At 60.0% G+C, this 22,752-nt stretch overlaps 1 protein-coding gene across 4 annotated transcripts; it reads left to right on the top strand.

Annotated features, from left to right (window-relative positions):
• The first annotated feature begins 130 nt into the window (after nucleotides 1-130).
• On the top strand, nucleotides 131-21,691 carry SMPD4 (sphingomyelin phosphodiesterase 4). Of its 4 annotated transcripts, XM_062182202.1 has the most exons (20): nucleotides 131-236; nucleotides 2,783-2,866; nucleotides 3,844-3,930; nucleotides 5,462-5,604; nucleotides 5,734-5,809; nucleotides 6,618-6,726; nucleotides 6,833-6,885; nucleotides 7,022-7,173; nucleotides 9,245-9,377; nucleotides 10,840-10,911; nucleotides 14,365-14,451; nucleotides 16,421-16,566; nucleotides 17,092-17,182; nucleotides 17,620-17,720; nucleotides 18,245-18,408; nucleotides 18,916-19,121; nucleotides 19,297-19,530; nucleotides 19,744-19,875; nucleotides 19,951-20,079; nucleotides 20,235-21,691. In XM_062182202.1, the coding sequence occupies exons 2-20, from the start codon at nucleotides 2,828-2,830 to the stop codon at nucleotides 20,562-20,564; spliced, it is 2,484 nt and encodes an 827-aa protein (XP_062038186.1). In that variant the 5' UTR covers nucleotides 131-236; nucleotides 2,783-2,827; the 3' UTR covers nucleotides 20,565-21,691. The 4 variants fall into 4 exon arrangements, with proteins under 4 accessions (XP_062038186.1, XP_062038187.1, XP_062038189.1 ...); XM_062182203.1 differs by lacking the exon at nucleotides 14,365-14,451; XM_062182205.1 differs by lacking the exons at nucleotides 131-236; nucleotides 2,783-2,866; nucleotides 3,844-3,930 and adding an exon at nucleotides 4,148-4,167.
• The last annotated feature ends 1,061 nt before the right edge of the window (nucleotides 21,692-22,752 follow it).

The following is a 22,752-nucleotide window of genomic DNA, read 5'->3' as shown; positions in this document are numbered from 1 at the left end:
CGCGTTGACGACTAGGGGGCGCTGATGGCGGCACTGCGCACGCGCACTCGGCTACCGCCCGTCTCCTCGGGGCGGGCCTTCTGTTTGCGCACGCGCCTTTAGAGGAAGTAGGCGGGGGAAACTTTTCCCGCTCGGCTAAAGAGCCGTGACGGCGCGCGCAGCTTGATGACGACATTTCAGCGCCGGGTGACTGGCGGCTCCCACTCCCTAGGCGAGTGTCGCTCGGGCTCCCACAGGTGAGTGAGGGGTAAGAGCCGCGCACGAGACGACCTCGCGCCCGAGCGGGTTCCTGTCGCTGCGGCCTAGGCCGTCTCGGTCCCTCCGCGAGCCTGGGGACTCGGGCGGGCCCCGGCGTTTCTGCCCAGGCCGGGCCGGCGGGGCAGCCCCGTGGCTGCGGCCCCGGCCGCGGCCTCATGCCACCGTTCTGGGGCGTGTTTTTCTGCCACCTTCCCCCGCGGCTAGCCCTTCCAGGGCCGGTAGGTGCTCGGTGAACGTTCGTTGAACGAGTTGAGGGAGGAACGAGCGGCATCGGAGGGTGCAGGTTCCCGGCCCAGCTCCTGCCCGGTGTGGCCCGGTTTACCCGAGGCTCCAGTTTTCTCACGTGGAACAGGGAGGTCCTGACTCGCTTCACAGGACAGTTCTGAGCCACCCACGGGGACACGCTGCCGCTGCTTGAAGAGCAACGACTTGGCTGGTTTGCTTGGCACGATTACCTTCCAAGCCCGAGGGTCGTCGTTCTCACACGAAACCCCACGAACAGGGGCCGAAGCGGCTCCTTGGGAAAAAGTGGGCGTCGAAGTAGCGGCGCGCAGAGGGAGAGGTGTGGCCGGGGAGAGTGGCCATGGCAGGGGCGGAGACCGGGGGTCCCGGAGGCACAGGCTGCTTCTTGGGTGCACGTCTCGGGGCCCCATTCTTGCAGCCACTGCCTGTGACGTGTGCCCTCTGGGCGGAGAGGTCATTTCCTTCCGTGGCTCCAAAGTCCTATCAGGCTTTGATCACTTTGGAGCAGCCTAGCGTGTTCTCTTGACTTAAGTAGATCAGGGCTAAGGCGTTTTAAGTTTTCCTTACCTCGGAAATGGGTGGCTAGTTAAGAATGGAAAACCCTTAGGATGTGTCTCTTTTGCCAGCTAGCAAAGATCTGTGTCTCCTCTCTCTGTTCTAGGCTTAGACTTTTTTTTTTTTTTTAAGTGTTCTAAGAAGGCAAGGAAGCGGCCATTTCAAAGCAGAAAAGACTTTTATTGAAGGCAGCTTTGTAGGGGATAAGGAAAGAGTCACTCGGACAGCAGGGGGGGGGGCTGGTGTCTGAGAAGAGACTCGGGTTCCCTGGTAATGGGAGGCTGCCATGTGTCCGTGCAGAAACCCACATCCTCTGCCATGGCGGGCGTGGGGGGTAGGGGGGTGGTCTGAACGGGCTGAAGACCCCCTTGACAGGTGTTTATCAAGGTCAACAATTTAGTGTATGGGCTTAACCAGGCCAGGGTGTGGCTGTAAGAGCCAGAGCCGGCAGGTTCTTAGGCCATGAAGTTTCATCCTGACGTCCTCAGGGTCGTTCTTTTTCTTGGGAAAGATGTATTTATTTTATTTGGAAGGCAAAGTTAGAGATAGGTCCTCCTCCTGCTGGTTCACTCCCCAAATGGCTACAGCATCTGGAGCCAGGAGCTTCTTCCAGGTCTCCCGCGGGGGTGCAGGGGCCCAAGCACTTGGGCCATCCTCTTCTGTTTTCCCAGGTGCCTTAGCAGGGAGCTGGACTTCAACCGGCACCCATGTGGGATGCCCGCAGGCCAGCTTCAACTGCTGCCTCACAGCTCTGGTTCCTCTCAGGGTTGCCAGGGGTAAGGTTAACTATTTGTGTGCTGACGGCCTGGCAGGTTCTGACACTGTCAGCCCGTAGCTGCCCGCAAGGCTTCCTTTCTCCTTCCACGTGGACTGTCAGTTGGCACTTGCCTTACCTCCTGTGATGGGCAGAGCAGTGCCACGAAGACTCATTATCCTGTCGTCAGCGGGGCGTGGCAGGCCTCTCGGCCCTGTCCTCATCTGCACGTGCCCCGTTCCTGACCTGGGTGGGCAGGCAGGAATCTCGGGAGTTGTTCCTGATTTCTCACGGCCCGATAGATTGACCGGCCCGAGAGCTGAGGTTTGTGAGGAGGTTTGTTTGTTTGAATCTTGGGTCTGCCGTTTGCTAGCTGGGTGAGGCCCCATTGCCTTTCTGCCATCATTTCCTCCTCTGCTCGTCTCCTGGGTTGCTGTGAGCATCGTCTCGTCTAGCAGGCTTAGCAGCGTAAGGCAGTTACCCAGAGCCACGTAGTGAGGAAGCCAGGTGCAGTCTGCAGGCTTTTCTGCTTTGGCCTGAAATCGAGAAGCTGGAGGCTTTGCGCGGGTCTGCAGGCTCTAGGGCAGAGTCTGCTTCCACGCGCCTTCAGCTTCCTGGCAGGATCCAGTCGTCGAGCTGGGGACTTAATTGCAAATGCAAAGATCCCTTCAAATCGGCCCTGAGTGAGTGCATAACCAGGAGACAGGACTCTTGAGGGCCATGGGAGGGGGGCAGTGCCATCTTTTTAGAATTCTGCCTCCACTGAGGATTAGATGAAGAAATACGTGGCAAGCCCTCAGAACCAGTCCTGGCAGGCGCTGTACCAGCAGTGCCAAGGATTTGCCTCCACAGGGCGACTCTGAAGCTGGCCCCATGGACTGTATGCGACTGACGTTTCCGCAGCCAGTGTGATGAGTTCCCGGCTGTTCCTAACCACGTGATAGTTGAGATCTCGTCTTTGTTTCCCCACAGTGGTTTTCTGGGGTGACCATTTCCGACCCTCCACGGGAGACTGCTATGGCGTTCCCTCACCTACAGCAACCTAGCTTCTTACTTGTGAGTATCAGCTGCCACCTGCGAGAGTGTTCCGAGGTTGAGAGATTTGAAAGCTCTTTGCACTCATTTGAAGAACTCTTCTGCTGGTTGTTTTGCAGGGCCATGGGATAGAAGTAACACTGGCCTAGGAATTAGAATCCTTAAGCTTGACTGACTTTGCCTCCGTATGAGTTTAGACCTTGGGTTGGTTCAGTCTCTGAACTCTGGTTCCCTTACCTACAAGAAGAGTTGATTCAGTGCCTCTTCCTTCACTTCCGAGGTCATGGGGAGGAGCAAGTGAGGATGTCAGGGTGTTCATGGTGTGAATCCCTGCGCATTTACAGTGTCCTCGTGTCTAGTCGGTGGAAGGTGGAGGAGCCCTGCTGGGAGCACCATGGGAAACGTGGTGCTGAGGAGTTAGGGGTGAGGCAGGTGTTGGTGATGATGTTTCCTAATTTCAGTGTCCAGTGATATTTTTTATAAACATTGACTCGGAGGGACGTTCTTCCACAGTGACCCGTCTCGAGCTGATGGCTTGAAGAGCCCAAGGCTCTGTCCCTGAGTCAGGCCCTGTGCAGTCTTCCCTTGAAGGAGAAGGCATCAGCCAGCCCTGGGCAGAGAGAGAGAGAGAGGTAGGGACAAAGAGGTCTTCCATCCACTGGTTCACTCCCCAGATGGCTGCAATGGCCAGAGCTGCGCCGATCGAAAGCCAGGAGCCAGGAGCTTCTTCTGGGTCTCCCATGTGGGTGGCACTTCAGCCATCAACCACTACCTTCCCAGGCACATTAGCAGGGCACTGAATGGGAAGACGAGGCAGGACTCCATCCCAGGCACTCAGATGTGGGTTGGAGGAGTCACAAGGGGCCATAAGCTGCTGGGCCACAACATCCTCTCTGGACTTCTGCTTTGATTTCAGCTAGAATATAAGCACAAGTTGGCAGAGCAAGTATGATTTTTTTTTTTTTTTTTTTTTTTTTTTGCTGTGTTCTGTCTTCTAGGCTAGCTTGAAAGCTGACTCTATAAACAAGCCCTTTGCACAGCGATGCCAAGACCTGGTTAAAGTCATTGAAGATTTTCCAGCCAAGGTATGGCTCTGCCAGCGTCTCTCTCTGGGGCCTGTCTCGTACGTTCCTACACATCTCTAGTGGGTGGAGGCCAAGGATGCTGGAAATGCCCTGTAATACACAGTTCCCTGCAAAAAAAAACCAGAAGAACCAGCTCAAAATGTCAGCAGTGCCAAAAAGAATTCTGACTGAAATCCCCAAAATAGAATTTCAGTCACACCTGGAATTGTCAAGTCCAGCAAGCTGCCCTGGACAGGGGTCAGTCTCACAGGACAGTAGGTCGTAGTTTCAGGAGGCTTGATTCTCTGTCCACCTTCTTTAGTTTGTGTTTTTGGTTTTTTAAGATTTACTTTATGTGGAAGGCAGAGCAACAGACAGAGAACAACACAGATCAGTAACCAAATCTGAGCCAGGCTGAAGCGAGGAGCCAGGAACCCCATCTGGGTCTCCAGTGTGTGTGATGGGGGCCCCAGCACTTGGGCCGTCCTCTGCTGCTTTCCCAAGCGCGTTAGCAGGGAGCTGTATTGGAAGCAGAGCAGCCAAGACTTGAATCCGCATTCCAGTTCTTGATGTGGTATTGTAAGCGGAGGCTTAACCTACTGTACTTCAAGGCTTGCTCTGCCACCCTTTTTAAAAAATTCCCTCTTCAGATCAAAAGTTTCTGGTTTTTAAAAAAATTCATTTATTTATTTGTAAGGCAGAGTTACAGACATTGGAGACAGACTTTTGATTCTCTGATTCACTCCTTGAATTGTTACAAATGGCCAGGGCTGGGCCAGACCAAAACCAGGAGCCCAGAGCTCCCTGTGGGTCTTCGGCATGGACGCAGGGAGCCAAGCACTTGGGCCATCTTCCACTGCTTTTCCATGTGCATTAGCAGGAAGCTGAATTAGAAATGGAGTAGATAGGACACAAACCAGCACTCATATGGGATGCCAGCGTTGCAAGCAATAGCTTAACCTGCTGTGCCACAATGCTGGCCCTCTCTCCCTAGCCCCTCCCCCCCTTAAATAATCATTTGTTTGCAAGGTAGTGACAGAGGACGAGACAAAGAGATCTTCCATCATCTCCAAATGACCATAACAGCCAGGTTTGGATCAGGCCAAAGCCAGGAGCCAGAAACTGCATCCGGGTCTCCCACGTGGGTGGCAGGGGCCCAAGCATTTCAGCCATCCCCTGCTGCCTTCCCAGGCACGTTACCAGGAAGCTGGATCAGAAGCAGGGTAGCCGGTACATGAACTGGTACTCCAGTGTGGGAAACTGGCATTGCAAGAGATGACTTAACCTACTGCACCACAACACAGGCCCAGTATTTTAAAGAAAGTCTTTTAATCATAGGCTTTTTTCTTTAACTGGCCCAACTATACAGGTGCTACTTTGTGTGCTGTGTAGCCCCACAGCAGGGGACCTGCGGATGCAGGACTTGTAGGTCCCTTACAAGGGAGTGACCTCTTCCGAATGAGGTGGCCAGTGCATGGGGCAGAACCGGAGCTGGGGTGGCAATGGGCAGTGGTCTTGGGCCTGCCTGCAGCCCCAGTACATGCCGCTGCAGGAGCTGCACACCATCTTCCCATGGCTGGTAGAGAGCATCTTTGGCAGCCTGGATGGCATCCTCGTTGGCTGGAACCTGCGCTGCCTGCAGGGCCGTGTGAACCCTGTCGAGTACAGCATTGCCATGGAGTTCCTCGACCCCGGGTAGGTAGGTTTGTTCCCGAGAGGGGCTGGGTGCTTCCTCATGGTGATCCTGTGTTGAAATCACTCTGTGATTGCAAGAGCGTTTGCAATTCCTTTATTTGTCCTGTCTTTGTTGAATTTCATGTTCAGTGGTCCAATGATGAAATTGGTTTATAAACTTCAAGCTGAAGACTATAAGTTTGACTTTCCCGTCTCCTACCTGCCTGTAAGTAAGCCCTGGTGGGGAGAGTGGCACTTGGGGCAGTGACAGGGAGCAGGAGAAGGCCTTGGTGTTTTCTCGGGGCCCTGGAGGCATCATAGATTAGAGCAGCTACTTTTGTTTAAAGATCATTCCAGACTCTGCCAATGGAGAAGGTGCTGTGCCTTCGAGTTGGCTCCTGGCCGAGTGGCAGACGGGGCCCTGAGGCATGTTGCTCTGCTCTTCTAAGTCTCCTGTCCCTCAGAGCAAATTGAGGTGTGACTTAGTGGGTATGAGAAGCAGAGGAACCGGAACTCAAAAACACAAGCTGTGACCCTGGCTGCTTGGTTTTTTGTTTTGTTTTGAATTTATCTTTATTTATTTGAAAGGCAGAGCAACAGAGAGAATGAGAGACAGAGAGAGAAATAGATGTTGCGAGGGATCTTCCATTCACTGGTTCACTGCCCAGATGCCTGCAAGAGTAGGGATTGGGGCAGGCTGAAGCCAGGAGCGTGGAGCTCCATCCAGGTCTTCCTTGTGGGCAGCAGGGACCCGAGTACTCGAGCCATCATCTGCCGCCTCCCAGAGGGAGCATTAGTGGAAGTTGGATGGGGAAGAGGAGCTGAATCGCAAGCCCAGGCGCTGCGATATGCGATGTGGGGTCCAAAGCAGTGTCTTCACCACTTCGCCAGCCGCACAGAGCCCCTGTTTGTGTATTTTCAATGAGGCTGATAGAAATTCTGGCAGGCTCTGTGTGCTGGTCTCCTTCCAAAGTAGCACCACATGCGGGGCCCCATGCTTGCAACCGCCCAAGAGCTCATCTTCCTCCCTGCAGGGCCCTGTGAAGGCATCCATCCAGGAGCGTGTCCTCCCCGACAGCCCTCTGTACCACAACAAGGTCCAGTTTCCGGCCACCGGCGGCCTTGGTCTGAACCTGGCCCTCAGTATCCTTTCAGTGACCCTGAGGCGGGGGAGGTTGTGGATGGCCCAGTGCGTCCCTGGGACAGTGGCCGGATTCCCTGTGCGTTTGCCTCCTGATGGTGCCCTCAGATCCGTTCGAGTACTACATATTCTTCTTTGCTTTGAGCCTCATCACTCAAAAGGTGCGGAAGGGATGCCTCTGGGTGTGGAGCCCTGGGAAGGAGGCGGGGTCAGTGGCCTGGGGCTTCCCTGTGCTGCCGGTGCTCGGGGTGGCCAGGGAGGTACCGGAGCCACACTAACTGTGAGCTTGGTTTTTAGCCGCTCCCCGTGTCCCTGCACATCCGCACCTCAGACTGTGCCTATTTCATCCTGGTGGACAGATACCTGTCCTGGTTCCTGCCCACCGAAGGCAGTGTGCCTCCCCCGCTGTCCTCCAGTCCAGGGGGCGCCAGCCCCTCACCAGCTCCCAGGTAAGGTCTCCCTGGCCATGAAGGTCTGGCCCTTCCGTCAGAGAGTGGCCTGCTTGGTGGCATTGCCCGCAGGCACAGTGCCCCCAGCTGTTGTCCATGACTCCAAGCTTTCTTAGGCCTCGTTCCCCAGCTGTCCTAACACGGACTGGAGGGTGGGGTGAGGGGGCTCAGTGGTCCTTGGCCGTCGTGGAAGCTGTCAAGTGTCTGGCTTCTTTGATGAAGCCTTGCTGTGGTGTGGGAATGGGCACCAGTAGCCCTCCCCACAGGCGGTATGTCTCCATCGCCCTGAGGCAGTGAGCAAGGTGGAGGGCCCGAGGGCTGTCTTGTGGACAGAAAGGAGCCATAGGAATCTGTGTGGGCTGAGGGAGGGGCTTGGAGTAAGGAATCCTCTGTGCCGGGCCGCGCCGACCAGGTCAGGTGCTGGACTGCGCCAGTGAGGGTGTGAACTGGGGGCCTCGTGCCTGGCTGCACTGGGGCCTCAGTGGGCTCTTGGTGCAGAACCCCGTGGCTGTTTTCTCCCAGGAGCCCCTGCTGCCTGTGCACCTCTGACCCCTCCCCCACTGCACTGGCTGGCGCCTGCTTGCAGATCCTGGCATGTGTGCACCAGGCCCCAAAACTCACCTTAGTGGACAGATGCTCCCAGGGAGGGGGGAGGGCAGAGGCTGCCTGGGCAGCAGCCATGGCTAGTGGCCCCGACGCTTGGTGGTGCTGTGGCCAGTGAGGAGGACCTATAGGTGTGGTGGATTCACGCGCTCAGGCAGAGTTCAGTTGCCAAGAGCTTCTCTGGGCCTGGTTGGTTTGGTTCTTTTTTTTTTTTTTTTTTACTTTTCATTTTGCAACAGTTTTAGGTTTAGGGAAAAGTTGTCATGCATAACGTAAAGAACTTCTGTAGCCCCTCCACCTAGATTTCTGCGTTGTTGGCACTTTGCCTCCTCTCTTGCCTCCTAACTTCTTTCTCATCTGAACTGCATGTCACCTGCCCCCCACCCCCCCGCCCTGCCCCGACCATTTGAGTCAGTGATGAACGTGGCGCTCCGTGACCTCTGTTTTGGAGAGTGATTTCCTAGAAGTGAGCCCTTGCCCACTGCCGGGACTCCTGGCACTGTGGCCAGGCAGCAGCCGTCCTCAGGCCTCCACTTGGGTTTCCCCGTCTTCACCCGCTCATGCCTGGTGCCCGGCTGAGGCCCCGCACTGGCTCGCTCTCCGCATGCGCTGCTCTCTCTGGTGCCCTGCAGTCTGGAGTGGTCCCCAGTGTTTGGGGCCTGGGCTCCCCGGGAAGCGTGCAGGCGGGTGCACGGGGCTTCTTCCCTCCTAGGACTCTGCTGTCTGTCTGCTCACGATGAGGCCTAGCCTGGGCCTGAAGGGCGGGAGCACCACAGTTGTCACTTGGGCTCCTTCCCAGGCGTCTCAGCAGGAACCTCCTCCTCTGGACTTAGGGGATTTGTCACTGGTTTTTCCACCGTCGAGTTAAATCAGTACTTTGTGCCTAAATTAATTAGCATGAGAATTTAACAGGAAGAAAAGTCCAGAGTGTAATTGTGTGTCAGCATCTGTTGCTGATTCTTAATAGAGCAGCTGCTCACTGCTGATTTTCTGTGTTTCTTAGTGGGTGCTCTTAGCTCTTTCAAGTGGATCAGTGTGGACCTGGGAGTCCTGCAGCTCAAACATGTATACTCAATTTCTGCTGTTGTTGATTTTTTTAAAAAAGATTTATGTATGTATTTTGAAAGAGTTACAGAGAGAAAGGGGCAGAGACAGAGAGATCTGTCTGCTGGCTCACTCTCCAGATGGCTGTAATGGCCAAGGCTGGGCCAGGCCAAAGCCAGGAACGAGGAGCTTCCTCTGGGTCTCCCACATGGGTGGCAGGGACCCAAGCACTTGGACCTTCTTCCACTGCTTTCCCAGGCACATGAGCAGGCAGCTGGATCAGAAGTGGAGCAGCTGGCATCAGGCGACAGCGTTACCTATTACGCCACAGCGCTGGCCCTGGTTGTTGATTTTGATGTCCAGATTGCCCGTGGGCTTGGCCAGTGTAGCCGCCAGCTCAGGGCTGTTTCTGTGTCTCCCTCAGGACGCCAGCCATGCCTTTCGCCTCCTACGGCCTCCACCACACCAGCCTCCTGAAGCGACACATCTCTCACCAGACGTCTGTGAACGCAGACCCTGCCTCCCACGAAATCTGGAGGTCAGAAACTCTGCTGCAGGTGAGCACCGAGGAGGCTGCTGTGCAGGCCTTCCTCCACATGGAGAAGCCACAGCCTCGCTGTTGACAGCCTGGGAGGTAGATAGTTGGAGGTTGTCTCTCTTAACTCACACAACCTGTGTGCAAGACGCTGTGCTTTTTGCCAAGTTGGAGAGGTCTGTTTCCCAGACCAGAACACTCAAACCTACTCTACCTTTCAAATAAACAAATTAAACTTTTTTTTTTTTTTTTGACAGGCAGAGTGGACAGTGAGAGAGAGAGAGACAGAGAGAAAGGTCTTCCTTTTTGCCGTTGGTTCACCCTCCAATGGCCGCTGCGGCTGGCGCATCTCGCTGATCCGAAGCCAGGAGCCAGGTGCTTCTCCTGGTCTCCCATGCAGGTGCAGGGCCCAAGGACTTGGGCCATCCTCCACTGCCTTCCCGGGCCATAGCAGAGAGCTGGCCTGGAAGAGGGGCAACCGGGATAGAATCCGGCGCCCCGACCAGGACTAGAACCCAGTGTGCCGGCGCCGCAAGGCGAAGGATTAACCTGTTAAGCCACGATGCCGGCCAGCCCCTCTTTCTTTTTAATATTTTTAAAAACTTATGTGAAATGTGGAGAGAGAGAGAGAAAGATCTTTTATCCTCTGGTCCATTCCCCAAATGGCCTCAATGGCCAGGGCTGGGCCAGGCCCAAGGCAGGAGCTTCTTCAGGGTCTCCCATGTGGGTGCAGGGGCCCCAGCCCTTGGGCCATCCTCGGCTGCTTTTCCAGGCACATTAGCAGGGAGCTGGGTTGGAAGTGGAGCAGCTGGGACTTAAACCAGCACCCACACGGGACGCCAGCATTGCAGGCTATGCCACAACTTGCAGTGCCACAATGCTGGCTCCCGTGAAGTTTTTATTTCTCCCATATTCACTTTTTTTTTTAAAAGATTTATTTATTTTATTTGAAAGGCAGAATTACAGAGAGGCAGAGAGAAGGAGAGAGGTCCTCCATCAGATGGTTCACTCCGTAGATGGCTGCAATGGCCGGGGGTGGGCCAATCTGAAGCCAGGAGCTTCTTCCGGGTCTCCCACATGGGTGCAGGGGCCCAAGGACTTGGGCCATCTTCCACTGCTTTCCCAGGCCACAGCAGAGAGCTGGATTGGAAGTGGGGCAACCAACCAGGACTCAAACCAGTGCCCATATGGGATGCCAGCACTTGCAGCGGCTTTACCTGCTGCGCCACATGGCCACCGCGTCTGCCCCCCTCCCCCCCAATTTACTTCTAAGAGTTGAATGGTTTTAGTCTTGTCATTGGGTCCTTGATCCATTTTGAGCTGATTTTTGTGTATGGCCTGGGGGAGGATTCAGCTCCATTCTCTCCACGTGGACCTGCTGTTTTCCCAGCATGCTGTGTGGGCCCCCCCCCGCCCCCGCCCCCCGGTGGAAAGGCCTGGCACTGTGGTTGAGGATGACTTGAGCAGCTGCGCTTCTGTCACAGGTCTTCGTGGAGATGTGGCTTCATCACTACTCCTTGGAGATGTACCAGAAGCTGCAGTCCCCGCACGCCAAGGTAGGGCTCTGGTCTGCCCCGGCCCTGCTCAGCTCAGCCGCTGTGCTTTCCCTGCGCCGGTGCTGGGACGCAGGAGCCCTCCATCCCCTACTCAGATGCCAGACAGGGTGGGTGCTGCTCTTGGGTGCTCTGAGGAGCTTGCCCCTGGGTCCTGGGGTCTTCCCTGCCTGGCTTCCAGAGCCCCTTCCTGCAGCAGGACGGGTGAGTTGGTGGTGCTCCTGCTGGGGGCTGTGGAGTTGCTGCTGCCTCTGGGAGTCCTGGCTTGGTGTGTGCCCTCCACCGTCAGCAGTGTCCTCATGCTTCTGGGAGAGGTGGTGGCTCTGGGCCGACCGGAACTTGAGCCTCTCTTGCCTGCCCATGCTGCCCTCCCTCCTCCCCTACCACATCCACCGGAGCTGTTGGGGGTGGGGGGGCCTGGTGCCTCCCTGCATGCCTCCTGGTCTGCTGCTGCTGCCGCCACCGCCACCGCCGCCGCCGCCGCCTCCTCCTCCTCCTCCTCCTCCTCCTGCTCCTCCTGTTCCTCCTCCTGCTCCTCTTCCTCAGTCTTTCCCCCTCCCTGCTCCTCCCCCCCTCCCCCCTCCTCCCCCTCCGTTTCCTCAGTCTTTCCCCCTCCCTCCTCCCCGGACAGTACGCCAGTGTGAGGGGCATGTGGAGATGGCACCGTCCCCAAGGCCAGCATCCCATAGGGCTCACCAGGATAGAAAGGTTCTTCCAGTGAGTTCCTGAGGGCCAGGCGGGCACTCAGATGTGTAGTTAGAGCCCCACGCCGAGTGACCACGCCCTGCCAGGGCAGCGTGGGCCTGCGCGCTGCTGCCGGGGCTCTGTGTCCGTGTGCTCAGTACACCGGGATTTTGCTCCTGCCAGGCACAACTCATGGGGCTGTCTCGCGAGAGAAGGGGCTGCAGGTGATGGAGTGAACCTGAGAAGGGCGCCTGTGGCCTTCCTCCGGAGCAGGGCCAGGCAGGGTGCTGCTCCCTGCAGCGCCTTCCCAGAGCCCTGAGCAGAGGCCTGGGTGCCCGCAGATCCCCACCGCTGGCCTCAGGCGGGAAGAGGAGGGGGGAAGGCGGAGGACTCGGAGCTGCGCGTCCTGAGCCACAGAAGGCTCGCGGTGCCTTGGTGCCGCGGGAGCAGAGTTGCATGTTCCTGGATGGTGCATGGCGGCCAGGGCTGGGCCTCACCGTCGCTGTCCGCTCTCTCTGCCTGGTTACCTCACTTTGGAGGGCTAAGCAGAAGGTCCACCTGTGATGTGTCCGCTCTCCCTGCTCCGGGAGGGGCTGGGGACTCCCTGCCGGAGCAGGAAACACCTGCCACTCATCTTCACTTTCGCTTTCCTCTTGGCCAGACGTCGGGGTGGGTGAGACCTGCTCAGAATGACCATGGGTGGGTACTGGCTGTCCTTGGGTGCTTTGCCCTTTGCCTCCTACATTCAGATTATTTAAAAAAAAAAAAAAAAAAAAAAAAAAGGGCCGGCGCCGCGGCTCACTAGGCTAATCCTCCGCCTTGCGGCGCCGGCACACCGGGTTCTAGTCCCGGTCGGGGCACCGATCCTGTCCCGGTTGCCCCTCTTCCAGGCCAGCTCTCTGCTGTGGCCCGGGAGTGCAGTGGAGGATGGCCCAAGTCCTTGGGCCCTGCACCCCATGGGAGACCAGGAGAAGCACCTGGCTCCTGCCATTGCATCAGCGCGGTGCGCCGGCCGCAGCGCGCCTACCGTGGCGGCCATTGGAGGGTGAACCAACGGCAAAGGAAGACCTTTCTCTCTGTCTCCCTCTACTGTCCACTCTGCCTGTCAAAAAAAAAAAATTAAAAAAAAAAAAAAAAAAAAAAAGAAACCTGAGAAAGTGGTGAGAGCTGAGGAAAGACCGCTATGGGGGCCCACCGCCGCCCGGGGCCCTTGCTGTTGATCCAGGCCATGAGGCCCCTGCCTCACAGAACTTCTTGCCAGTCCCCCCAGCCCTGGTTTCTGGATGCAAGGATTGCAGCTCCCGAGGTCCCACTCTGTGGTGGCCGGCTGGGCCCATGGCACATGCTCACTCCCCAGAGGACTGTGGGCAGTGAAGATGGCCCTGGCCCTGCAGGCCGCCCAGGGGCCTGTCCCGTGTTGCCGCCGGCAGGTTAGAGACCTGATGGGTGACTGTTGCTCCCGATCCCTCCCTAAGTATAGCAGGGGAGCCCCAGGTCTGGCACAGAGGAAGGCTGTGCCCCTCCCACCCTGCTCTGTGCATCTGCTCAGCCTCTGGCAAGCGTGCTCTGACCGCTCCTGTGCGAAGCGCCGTGGCCGGGCAGGAGGCGTAGCGCTCGCAGGGCAGCATGCGCTCCGGGCTGGCTCTGAGCTGTGCTGAGCTGTGCTACGCTGTGCTTCTGCAAGGAGCTAGGGCTGTGGTCCTGGGCTCAGGGTTCCGCTGCCTCTGGGAGCATGTGGCCGCTGTGGCTCCTGGCCCTGAGAGCTCTGGGGTTCTGGAGGGTAGGACCCAGGTGAGTTAGGAGTGCTGTCTTCCCAGTTAGGGCCCATGGGCACAGCACTGGTAATGACCGTTATGGAATTTCCAGAATGGGAGGGCTGGAGGGCAGGGTGGGGCCTTGGTGAGCAGAGCCTGTGTTTGTCCCTCAATACCTGCTGGGGACTGGTTCCAGGACCCCTGTGGACAGCCATGGGTGCTCAGGTCCGTTACGGAAAGCAGTGCAGTTTTTGCATCTGTCCTACACGTACCCTCCCGCGTACTTTGAAGCATCTCTAGAGGCCTGGGAGCCGCCAATCCAATGTGAATGCTGTGTACTCCGTGTGGTGCAGGGCATGGTGACAGGAAAACATCCGGGAATGCTGCGTTCCGCAGAGGCGCTTTTCCCCAAGCATTTTTGGTCCGCAGTCGGCTGTCTCTGGAGCCCAAGGACACGAGGGCCTACTGTACTTGTTTCTTGTCCTGGCTCAGTTCTCCTGGGACCGGCTCCTCAACAGTTCTGTTCTCTCAGCCTTAGGGCCTTGGCGCCCGCAGCTTGTTCAGCAGGGGCCCCAGGCCCCCCATCATGTGGTCTCAGGGCCCAGGCTGCAGCGTGCCCCGCCCCCTGTCATGTGGTCGCAGGCCCCTCCTGGAAGAGCAGCGAGTTGAGGCAGCCCCCAGGCTGCAGAGGTGTTCAGGGCCTAGCAGCGTTGAGGGGCTACCGGGTGGTGTTTAGGGTCTGCCCTGCCCTCTGCCGTGAGGTTGAGGAGGGCCCCCGCGGGGTCAGCTTGGTCCCGAGGGGTGGTGCTTCGCTGGCCAAGGCTGCTGGCGCTCTGATTGTTTGGATTGTCACTGATTGTGCTTTTGTTTTGTTTTGTTTTGTTTTTTCTCTTTACTCTGGGCTCTTCTGTTTCTTTCTCTCCCCTTGCCCCACCTTGTCTCTCCCCACCCTCTCCCGTCCCCACCCCGACCCCGGGCCGCTGGCCTCTGCTCTGGGCTTCTGTGTGCCGTGTCTCAGCTGGAGGTTCTGCACTACCGACTCAGTGTCTCCAGCGCCCTCCACAGCCCCGCCCAGCCCAGCCTCCAGGCCCTCCACGCCTACCAAGTACTGGCCGCTCTCGTGTGCTTCCTGTACCTGCCCCAAGTGCACGTCGGGGCTGGGCAGAGCGGGGGTTCAGGGTCTGCTTCCAAACAAGTGAAGCCCGTGCAGTGGCGGGGAGGTGGGCCTAGGCCTGATCCCTGCTTTTCAGACGAGCCTGGTTTGTGGGTGAGGCAGGGCTGTGGGGTCACAGGCAGCCTGAGCAGGCCCCCTGCCGCTGGAGGCCTCACAGATTCTCAAGTGTTGGAGGGCCTTGCACTCGGCCCTGGATGGAGGGAGTGGAGAGAGTCGGGCCTTGGCAGTGGCCTGACTCGCCCCTGCTGTGCAGGGGCGGGTGCTCTAGGAGGCCCGGGGACTGTGGTGTGGTACAGTCTGCCCCGCCCAGAACCATTGTTGAGTCCGGAGGCTGCAGCTGACCCTGAGCCTGGGGAGAGACCTCGGGGGGCGGGGCAGATTCAGAGCTCGGCCCCAGAGCCCACGCGTGTCACAGGCCCGCTGGGACCTGGCATCTCGCAGAGCCCTCCGGGGTGGGTGTGAGCTGGCAGTGGTGTCACGGAGAGGACACGTGTGTAGCCAGCCTTGGGGGCTGTGGAATGGAGGTCAGGCTTGTCGGGTGTCTCGTGAAGAACAGAGAAAGGGATCTGCGCTCGCACCCGGCATCCGCTCAGTCCACTCCGGGAAGAAAATGTGGCCGGGCACTGAGTTTCGGGACAGTGTGGTGGCCCCAGATGAGCAGCTGTGGCGGGGAGGAAGGCGAGGGCCCCTGGGAAGGCACCTCGGGGCAGGAGAGGCGAGGGAAGAGCCCCCGCAGGAGTGCGTGTGAGCAGAGCCCTGAGAGGCCGGGCCCCGGGGGAGCTCAGGCTCTGGGGACGCGGCATTGAGGAGGAGGCGGGTGTGTCTGCGGCCCAGACCACGTGTTGGAATTTGGTCCGGGAGGAGTGGGAGTTGAGAAGGGCTTAGCAGCCCTGGGGCTGGTGGCTGGCGAGGGGTCCCTGTGATGACCGGGCTGGCTCCGAAGGACCTGTGGGTCAGGTGCGTTCCCAGTTCCTGGGGCGGGGCCCTCTCCTGCCCTGAGCTAAAAGGACGGTGTCACCACTCGGAATCCCAGCCAGGGTCGGGCCCTGGCGCCGCCGTCCTGCTTGCGTTGTGTTGAGTGCTGGTGTTGGATGTCTTAGCCCATTCCTGCCCCGGTAACACCGTACCACACATGGGTAAGTTGTAAAGAAAGATGTTTTAATGTGGCTCCTGATTCCTGCTGGCAGTGTCGCGGCGACACGCGTGGCAAGCGACCGTGAAACTGGCTTTAACAGGCTCCACCGTCTGGGTGGCCTTTGCCCAGTGCCCTGCATGTGGGCTGCCCCGTGCCAGCCTCTACGTCGCCAGTGTCAGGGCCCTGAATGTGGGAAAGGAGCAGTCTGTCCCAGGCCCTGCCACGAGACGCTGCCCCGCCCACTCCCACCCTCCCCCGTGGGCCTCAGAGATGCCCCTGGTGCACTGCAGCTCACAGCCCCAGTGCGCTCTTGTCTTGGGGGTCTCAGCTGCTGTCAGGTCCATAGGCTACAGGAAGGCACCCCAGGCTCCCGGGCTGAGCTGTGTCCAAGAGGGGCAGCAAGTGGGAGGGGCCACGGCGTGGCTGGAGGAGTTTGGCGGCAGACACGGTGAGCCCCAAGGAGCTTTGCGCACACGGTGGGAGGCAGGCAAGAGACCTGGATCCCCAGCGGGGCTGGGATGCCGGCCTGCCCCTTCTGCACCCTTGTCCTCTGGCTGGCAGGGCCCAAGGGCACACAGCCCTGCACTGCAAAAGCAGGACTCAGGACGCTAGGAAGCAGTCGCAGTCGCGGGGTCAGGGCAGGCCACATGGGCCCTGAGCTGTGCACTTCACGTGTGAGCTGGGCTCGGCTCAGTCCAGAGAGGAGGGTGCTGGGGGGGGAGCCAGGCGGGCTCCCGGGCCCTGACCCCTCCTCTCCTGCCTTAGGAGTCGTTCGCGCCCACCGAGGAGCACGTGCTGGTGGTGCGTCTGCTGCTGAAGCACCTGCACGCCTTCGCCGGCAGCCTGAGGCCCGAGCAGGCGTCACCCGTGGGCCACTCGCACGCCCCCAGCCCCCTGGAAGAGTTCAAGAGGTGGGTGCAGCCTTGGCCGGGGCCCTGGTGTGGGGCCGAGGTGAGGCCTCCAGAGGCCTGGGCAGGTGGGGCACCCCTGAGCCTCCTGGCCTGTCTTGCCCACCAGGCCCGGCTTCCTCCCTGGAGACAGGTGGGGCTGCCCAGCAGCTTCTCCCTCTCGACTGCTGCCGTGGTCGGAGGAGCCTGGCTGGCCAGAGACCCCATCCTGCGGCTCCTTCTCCCTGCCTCCCCTCGCCATCTGGAGGCCAGGAGCAGAAGAGCAAGTGGCCTGGCCTCCAGCATGCTGCGTGTCCTTGGGATGTTCCCTTCATCTCTCTGGGCCTTGCTTGCTTCCCCTGAGGAGTGGGCTGAAGAGGGCTCACCCGTGTGGCAGGGCGCCTGGCAGGAGCTGGGCCCCGCGGCGAGTGTCCCTCCCACCCCGCAGGGCGCCTGGCAGGAGCTGGGCCCCGCGGCGAGTGTCCCCCCGCCCCGCAGGGCGCCTGGCAGGAGCTGGGCCCCGCGGCGAGTGTCCCTCCCGCCCCACAGGGCTGCTGTCCCGAGGTTCGTCCAGCAGAAGCTCTACCTCTTCCTGCAGCACTGCTTTGGCCACTGGCCCCTCGACGCGTCCTTCAGAGCCGTGAGTGCCCGTGCTCTCGCACCTTTGCTCTTGCCTGCTGTACCCTTGTGAGGGGGTGCTGTGGGGCGGGCCAGGGAAGGAAGTCGGTGCTGCGGAGCCCTGGGAGAGGGGGCCTTGGGCTGCGCCGTGCTGCTTGAACACGAGAGCCCTGCCATGCCCAGGGTCTGACCTCACCTGGCTGGGATCCAGACACTGTCGATCAGCCTCCGGGCCCCTGAAGTGCTAGCGTGGGGGTTAAAGGTCACAGGGGTGAGCCTTCTGGTGTGGAGGTGAGAAATGTCCCTCTCGTTGATGTGTGCACTGAGGTCAAGAAGAGGGCCAGACCCGCCCCGGCCATCCTGGGAGAGCCTGGCCCCACAGCTAAGGCTGCTGCCCAGGAGCCCCCTCCTCGCAGCCACCTGTGCCCCAGTCCTCAGGGCGCACGTGTGCCTCACCAGGTCCTGGAGATGTGGCTGAGCTACCTGCAGCCGTGGCGGTATGCACCCGAGAAGCAGGCCCAAAGCAGTGACTCGCAGCCCCGCACTGTTCCAGAGAAATGGTGAGCCTGGCACCGGCACCCTTGCCTCCCCACGGCTCCGCCGGATCCCTCAGCCCATGCTGAGGTGAGCAGGCACCGAGCCAGGAGCGCCTGGGCTTTTCCCCCAGGCCCCACAGGGACTCAGACTGGCCTACGCTTGACCAAAATGTCGGGTCCTGGAATGGGTTCCCTAAGAAAGTAGTGGTGACCCCTGCCCCGCCCCCTGTCCTGCTGGCTCCAGTGAACGTACAGGTCACCCCGAGCCCCTCCACCCGTGCTCCCCGCCTCGTGCTCTCCCCCTCCAGCTGCCGCCAGCTGTCCGTCTGCTGTTCTCACCCCAGCATGGCCTTGGCCTCAGGGTCGCATCCTTGCTGAGGGTCCACTGTCCTGAGGGCCGAGCTGTTTCCTGCCTCGGTCCCATTCGCCCCCCTAGCACCATTCCTGATGCCTTCGAGAAGCCTCGGCCCGGGAGCATGGCCCAGCGCAGGGTTCTGGCCAGGCTGGCCCTTGACCTGCCTCCCCCCCACCCCACCCCCGCTCCCCAGGGCGCCCTTTGTCCAGGAGAACCTGCTGATGTACACCAAGCTGTTCGTGGGCTTCCTGAACCGTGCCCTGCGCACAGACCTGGTCAGCCCCAAGAATGCGCTCATGGTGTTCAGAGTGGCCAAAGTGTTTGCCCAGCCCAACCTGGCTGACATGATCCAGAAAGGTGAGCCCTCGGCTGGGGCCCTCCGGCAGGCCTTGCTCCGCTGGGGAGAGCCCGAGCTGCCCTTGAGGCTTGCGGGCGGCCTGGGCTGCAATGGGTTTCAGTGCCCTTGTAGCCTCTGAGCCTGGGTGAACCCCCTGTCCCTGTGGTCAGCGCTCCCTCGGCCCGTAGGTGGGGGTGGGTGGGTGGGCGGGGCCATGCCTTGAGCTCCAGAGCCTCTAGAACCTGCCTCCTGCACCTGGTGGTGGCCGGGGAGGTGGGGCACTCCCTGCGGTGCTCCTGTCTCTGTGGGGTGTAGGCTTCTGCCACCCACTGCTAGTGTTTGTCTTCCTGTTGGCACTGCTGGGTCCTCTGGCTCCTGCTCAGCTGGCAGCCCCTAGCTGAGGTGAGATGGTGCTGGCCAGGTCTCAGCACGGTCACAGTCCCGCGGAAACTTCTGGAAGCCTGGCAGCAGCACCAGGCGCCCTGCGTCCGGAGAAGGCGTGGCCAGACTCCTCTCCTGCTCTCCAGGCGAGCAGCTATTCCTGGAGCCGGAGCTCGTCATCCCCCAGCGCCAGCACCGACTCTTCACAGCCCCCACCTTCACGGGCAGCTTCCTGTCACCGTGGCCACCTGCGGTCACGGACGCCTCCTTCAAGGTGAAGAGCCACGTCTACGGCCTGGAGGGCCAGGACTGCGAGTACACCCCGATGTTCGGGCCCGAGGTCCGCGCTCTGGTGAGTGGGCGCAGCAGAGCCGGGGCAGGGGCACATGCTTCGGGGGAGAGGGCGAGGGTGGGGGCAGCGGACCCCGCTTCGTCCCCCCGCACATGGGGCACTGTGGGCAGCACCCGCGGCCTCGCTGTCCTCCAGGCGGCCCCCAGTGCTTGACCCGCGCGTGCTTCCCTCACAGGTCTTGCGCCTCGCTCAGCTCATCACTCAGGCCAAGCAGACCGCCAAGTCCATCTCCGACCAGTGCGCGGAGAGCCCGGCCGGCCGCTCCTTCCTCTCATGGCTGGGCTTCTGGCCCGCAGATGCCAACGGCTGCTACCCAGCCAATGACCTGGACGAGCTGGGGCAGGACAGCGTGCGCAAGACGGACGAGTACCTGGAGAAGGCCCTGGAGTACCTGCGCCAGATATTCCGAGTACGGGCTCTGGCTCGGCGCTGCGGCCAGCGCGCTCCTCTCCCGGAGGGGCTCACCCCTGCCCAGCGGGGCTCCCCGGGCTCGTCTAGTGGGAGACAGGCCCGCACCTAGGATGCCATATCTGGGCCCCTCCCCCTGTTGGGAGCCGTGGGTGGTGAGGACCAGCGTCTCCCCTGCCCCTGACGCTGAGGGCGCGGCCTTTCTCTCTGACAGCTCAGCGAAGCCCAGCTCGCCCAGCTCACGCTGGCCCTGGGGGCCGCCCAGGACGAGAACGGGAAGAAGCAGCTCCCAGACTGCATCGTGGGGGAGAATGGGCTCATCCTCACGCCCCTGGGCCGCTACCAGGTAGGAGGCCGTGTCCCCGGGGCGCCCAGCTGGGCCCACCGGCCGCAAAGGTGTGCTCATGGCGCGGTCTTGTAGATCATCAACGGGCTGCGGAGGTTTGAAATCGAGTACCAGGGGGACTCCGAGCTGCAGCCCATCCGGAGCTACGAGATCGCAGGCCTGGTCCGTGCCCTCTTCCGGCTGTCGTCCGCCATCAACCACAGAGTGAGTGGGGACTTCCAGACTGCCCTCTCCGGGGACGCCTCCTCCCTGCGCCCCATCTGCAGACCTGGGAGGTGCAGACGGAGCGGGTGCCCCGCGGCCCAGGGCGGGGGTGGCTGCCTGCAGAGCTCGCCACGCTGAGCTCCCCTGGGCTTCAGTTTGCAGGCCAGATGGCAGCGCTATGCTCCCGGGACGACTTCATCGGCAGCTTCTGTCGCTACCACCTCACGGAGCCCGCGCTGGCCGACAGGCGCCTGCTGAGCCCCGCGGGGCACCGGCCAGCGGCCAGCCAGGTCCGGGGCCCGAGGCTGAGCCTGCGCTTCCTGGGCAGCTGGCGGACGCTGCTCACGCTCCTGCTGGCCTTCTTTGTGGCCTCGCTGTTCTCTGTCGGGCCCGTGCCCTGCACCCTCATCGTCATCTTGGGCTACCTCTTCTACGCCGTGGCCATGACGCTGCTGACCGAGCGGGGGAAGCTGCACCAGCTCTGACAGGCCGTGGCCTCTGCGCCCGGTGCAGAGTGGTAGGTTCGCTGGAGGGCCCCTTCCGGGCCAGAGCGTGGGCATCCGTGGGCGTCTCAGGCGTTTTCTGCAAGAGTGCCGTTCTCTGGGAGACAGAGAGGAGAAAGCAGTGTCCCAGGCTTGGCGGGGAAGTGGGCCTCAGGGCCCGAGAGCCACGCCGACCCAGCGCCCAGCCACAGGCCTTTTTTTCCGGTGGCCATGTTGGGATTTTGCCATGGAGAGCTCGAGGCCCACTGTGCCCTCGGCCCACCTCAGGCCTGTCTCCCCCAACTGGCTGGCTGTGATGGCTCCTCCCCCGTGAGAATACAAGACAAGAGCTCAGCCAGAGACCCTTGAGGAAATGAGACTCCAGCTTTAAAGTTCACGTGGCAAAGCAGGACTCCGCAGGGCCTCAAACTCTGCTTCGAAGGAGACAGAGGTGCTCTCGGAGCACGGTGCTCAGCACAGGGCCTGGCCTCTCCCCGGGCCGGCGGGCACTCGCTTGGCTCGCAGACGGACGCAGCTGGGATGGTGGCGTCCGATGCTGCTGGCAACCAAAGACAGCCACAGTCACCTTTTGATAACACCGAAATGATCCAAACGTACGCGGGTCCATGTTCACTGTCGAAGTCCCCATGCGTCTCCCCGTCACGGGTCCTGCGCCCAGTGAGAACGGCTCACTGGGGTTTTAAGCCAGACCACCAGTGCTGGTGTGGAGGGGTTCTTTTTAATGTTTCCAGATTGTCAGTGTTGGGTTTTATGCTGTGGTGTAAACTCGGCATAACAGCATTCGGGGCCAGTGACCAAAAATCAAACCAAACTTGTAGCTGCCCATGGATCTGAATAAACCCATCACTGCTTCTGAATCTAACCGTGCCTGGGCTTGGGCTGCAGCAGGTTCACCCACACGGGGCCCTGGGCACCCCTTGCACTGGGTGGGTGCCCAGCTCAGGGAGCCAGGTCCACACGAGCTCTCGGCCCTGTGATGTGGCCTTCTGCTCCTCGACAGTGGGCAGATGAGACCTGGCTTTAACTTGAAAGTGTTTCTGGGAGCAGCTGGGGTCAGCAGCCCCAGGAACATCTACCCAGGCAGGTGCCCCCACCCCCGCCCCAGCAAACTCCAGAACTTCATTGACAAAACGTTCGCAGTTGAATTTCCAGCATAAGAGCCGCGTACTGGATTCGTCTGCATTTGCCTGTTAACCCAGTGGTGGCTGCCTTTCCCCTGCTCCTAGCTTCTCAATGGCCCTGAACTTGGTTAGACAGAGAGGCAAAGGTCTTCCTTCTGTTGGTTTCACCTAAATGGCTGCAACTACGCTGATCTGAAGCCAGGAGCTTCTCCTGGTCTCCCATGGGGTGCAGGGCCCAAGCACCTGGGCCATCCTCCACTGCCTTCCCCGGGCCACAGCAGAGAGCTGGACTGGAAGAGGAGCAATCGGGACTAGAACCCGGTGCCCATATGGGATGCCAGCACCGCAGGTGGAGGATTAACCAAGTGAGCCACGGCGCCGCCCCCCCCCCCCCTTTTTTTTTTAAATAGAAGATCTTATTTATTTGTGAGGTAGAGTTACAGACAGAGAGAGAAAAGTCTTCCTTCTGCTGGTTCACTCCCCAGATGGCCACAGTGGTCAGAGCTGAGCCGATCCGAAGCCAGGAGTTTCTTCCGGGTCTCCAACATGGGTTCAGGGGCCCAAGGACTTGGGCCATCTTCTATTGCTATTCCAGGCCATAGCAGAGAGCTGGATCGGAAGTGTAGCAGCTGGGACTAGAACCAGCGCCCATGTAGGATGCCGGCACCATAGGCAGATTAACCTGCACCACGGCGCCGGCCCTGAACTTGTCATTCTAATCTGTCATCAAGAACATCTTGCAGCTCCTCCGCTGTCATCAGCAGAGTCCATTCCTTTTCCTCCGTGCCAGGCCCTTGAGCCCGCGCATGTCCCCACTCAGCTGGTCCCTCATTGTGCTCATTAATGTCTCAGTGAAGCTTATTTAAAAATAATTAGGGGCCAGCATTGTGACCCAGCAGGTTAGACTACTGTCTGCAGCACCAGCATCTCTTAGGGGTACTGGTTCGAGTCCCCGCTGCTCCACTTCGATCCTGCTCCCTGCTCGTGTGCCCGGGAAAAGCAGTAGAAGGCGGCCCCAGTGCCTGGGACCTGCACCCACGTGGGAGACT

The sequence above is a fragment of the Lepus europaeus genome, chromosome 23, assembly GCF_033115175.1.
Source record: "Lepus europaeus isolate LE1 chromosome 23, mLepTim1.pri, whole genome shotgun sequence".
NCBI classification, from domain to species: domain Eukaryota; kingdom Metazoa; phylum Chordata; class Mammalia; order Lagomorpha; family Leporidae; genus Lepus; species Lepus europaeus.
Note: the sequence above shows the minus strand (reverse complement) of the source record. Positions and strands in the feature narration are given on the sequence as shown.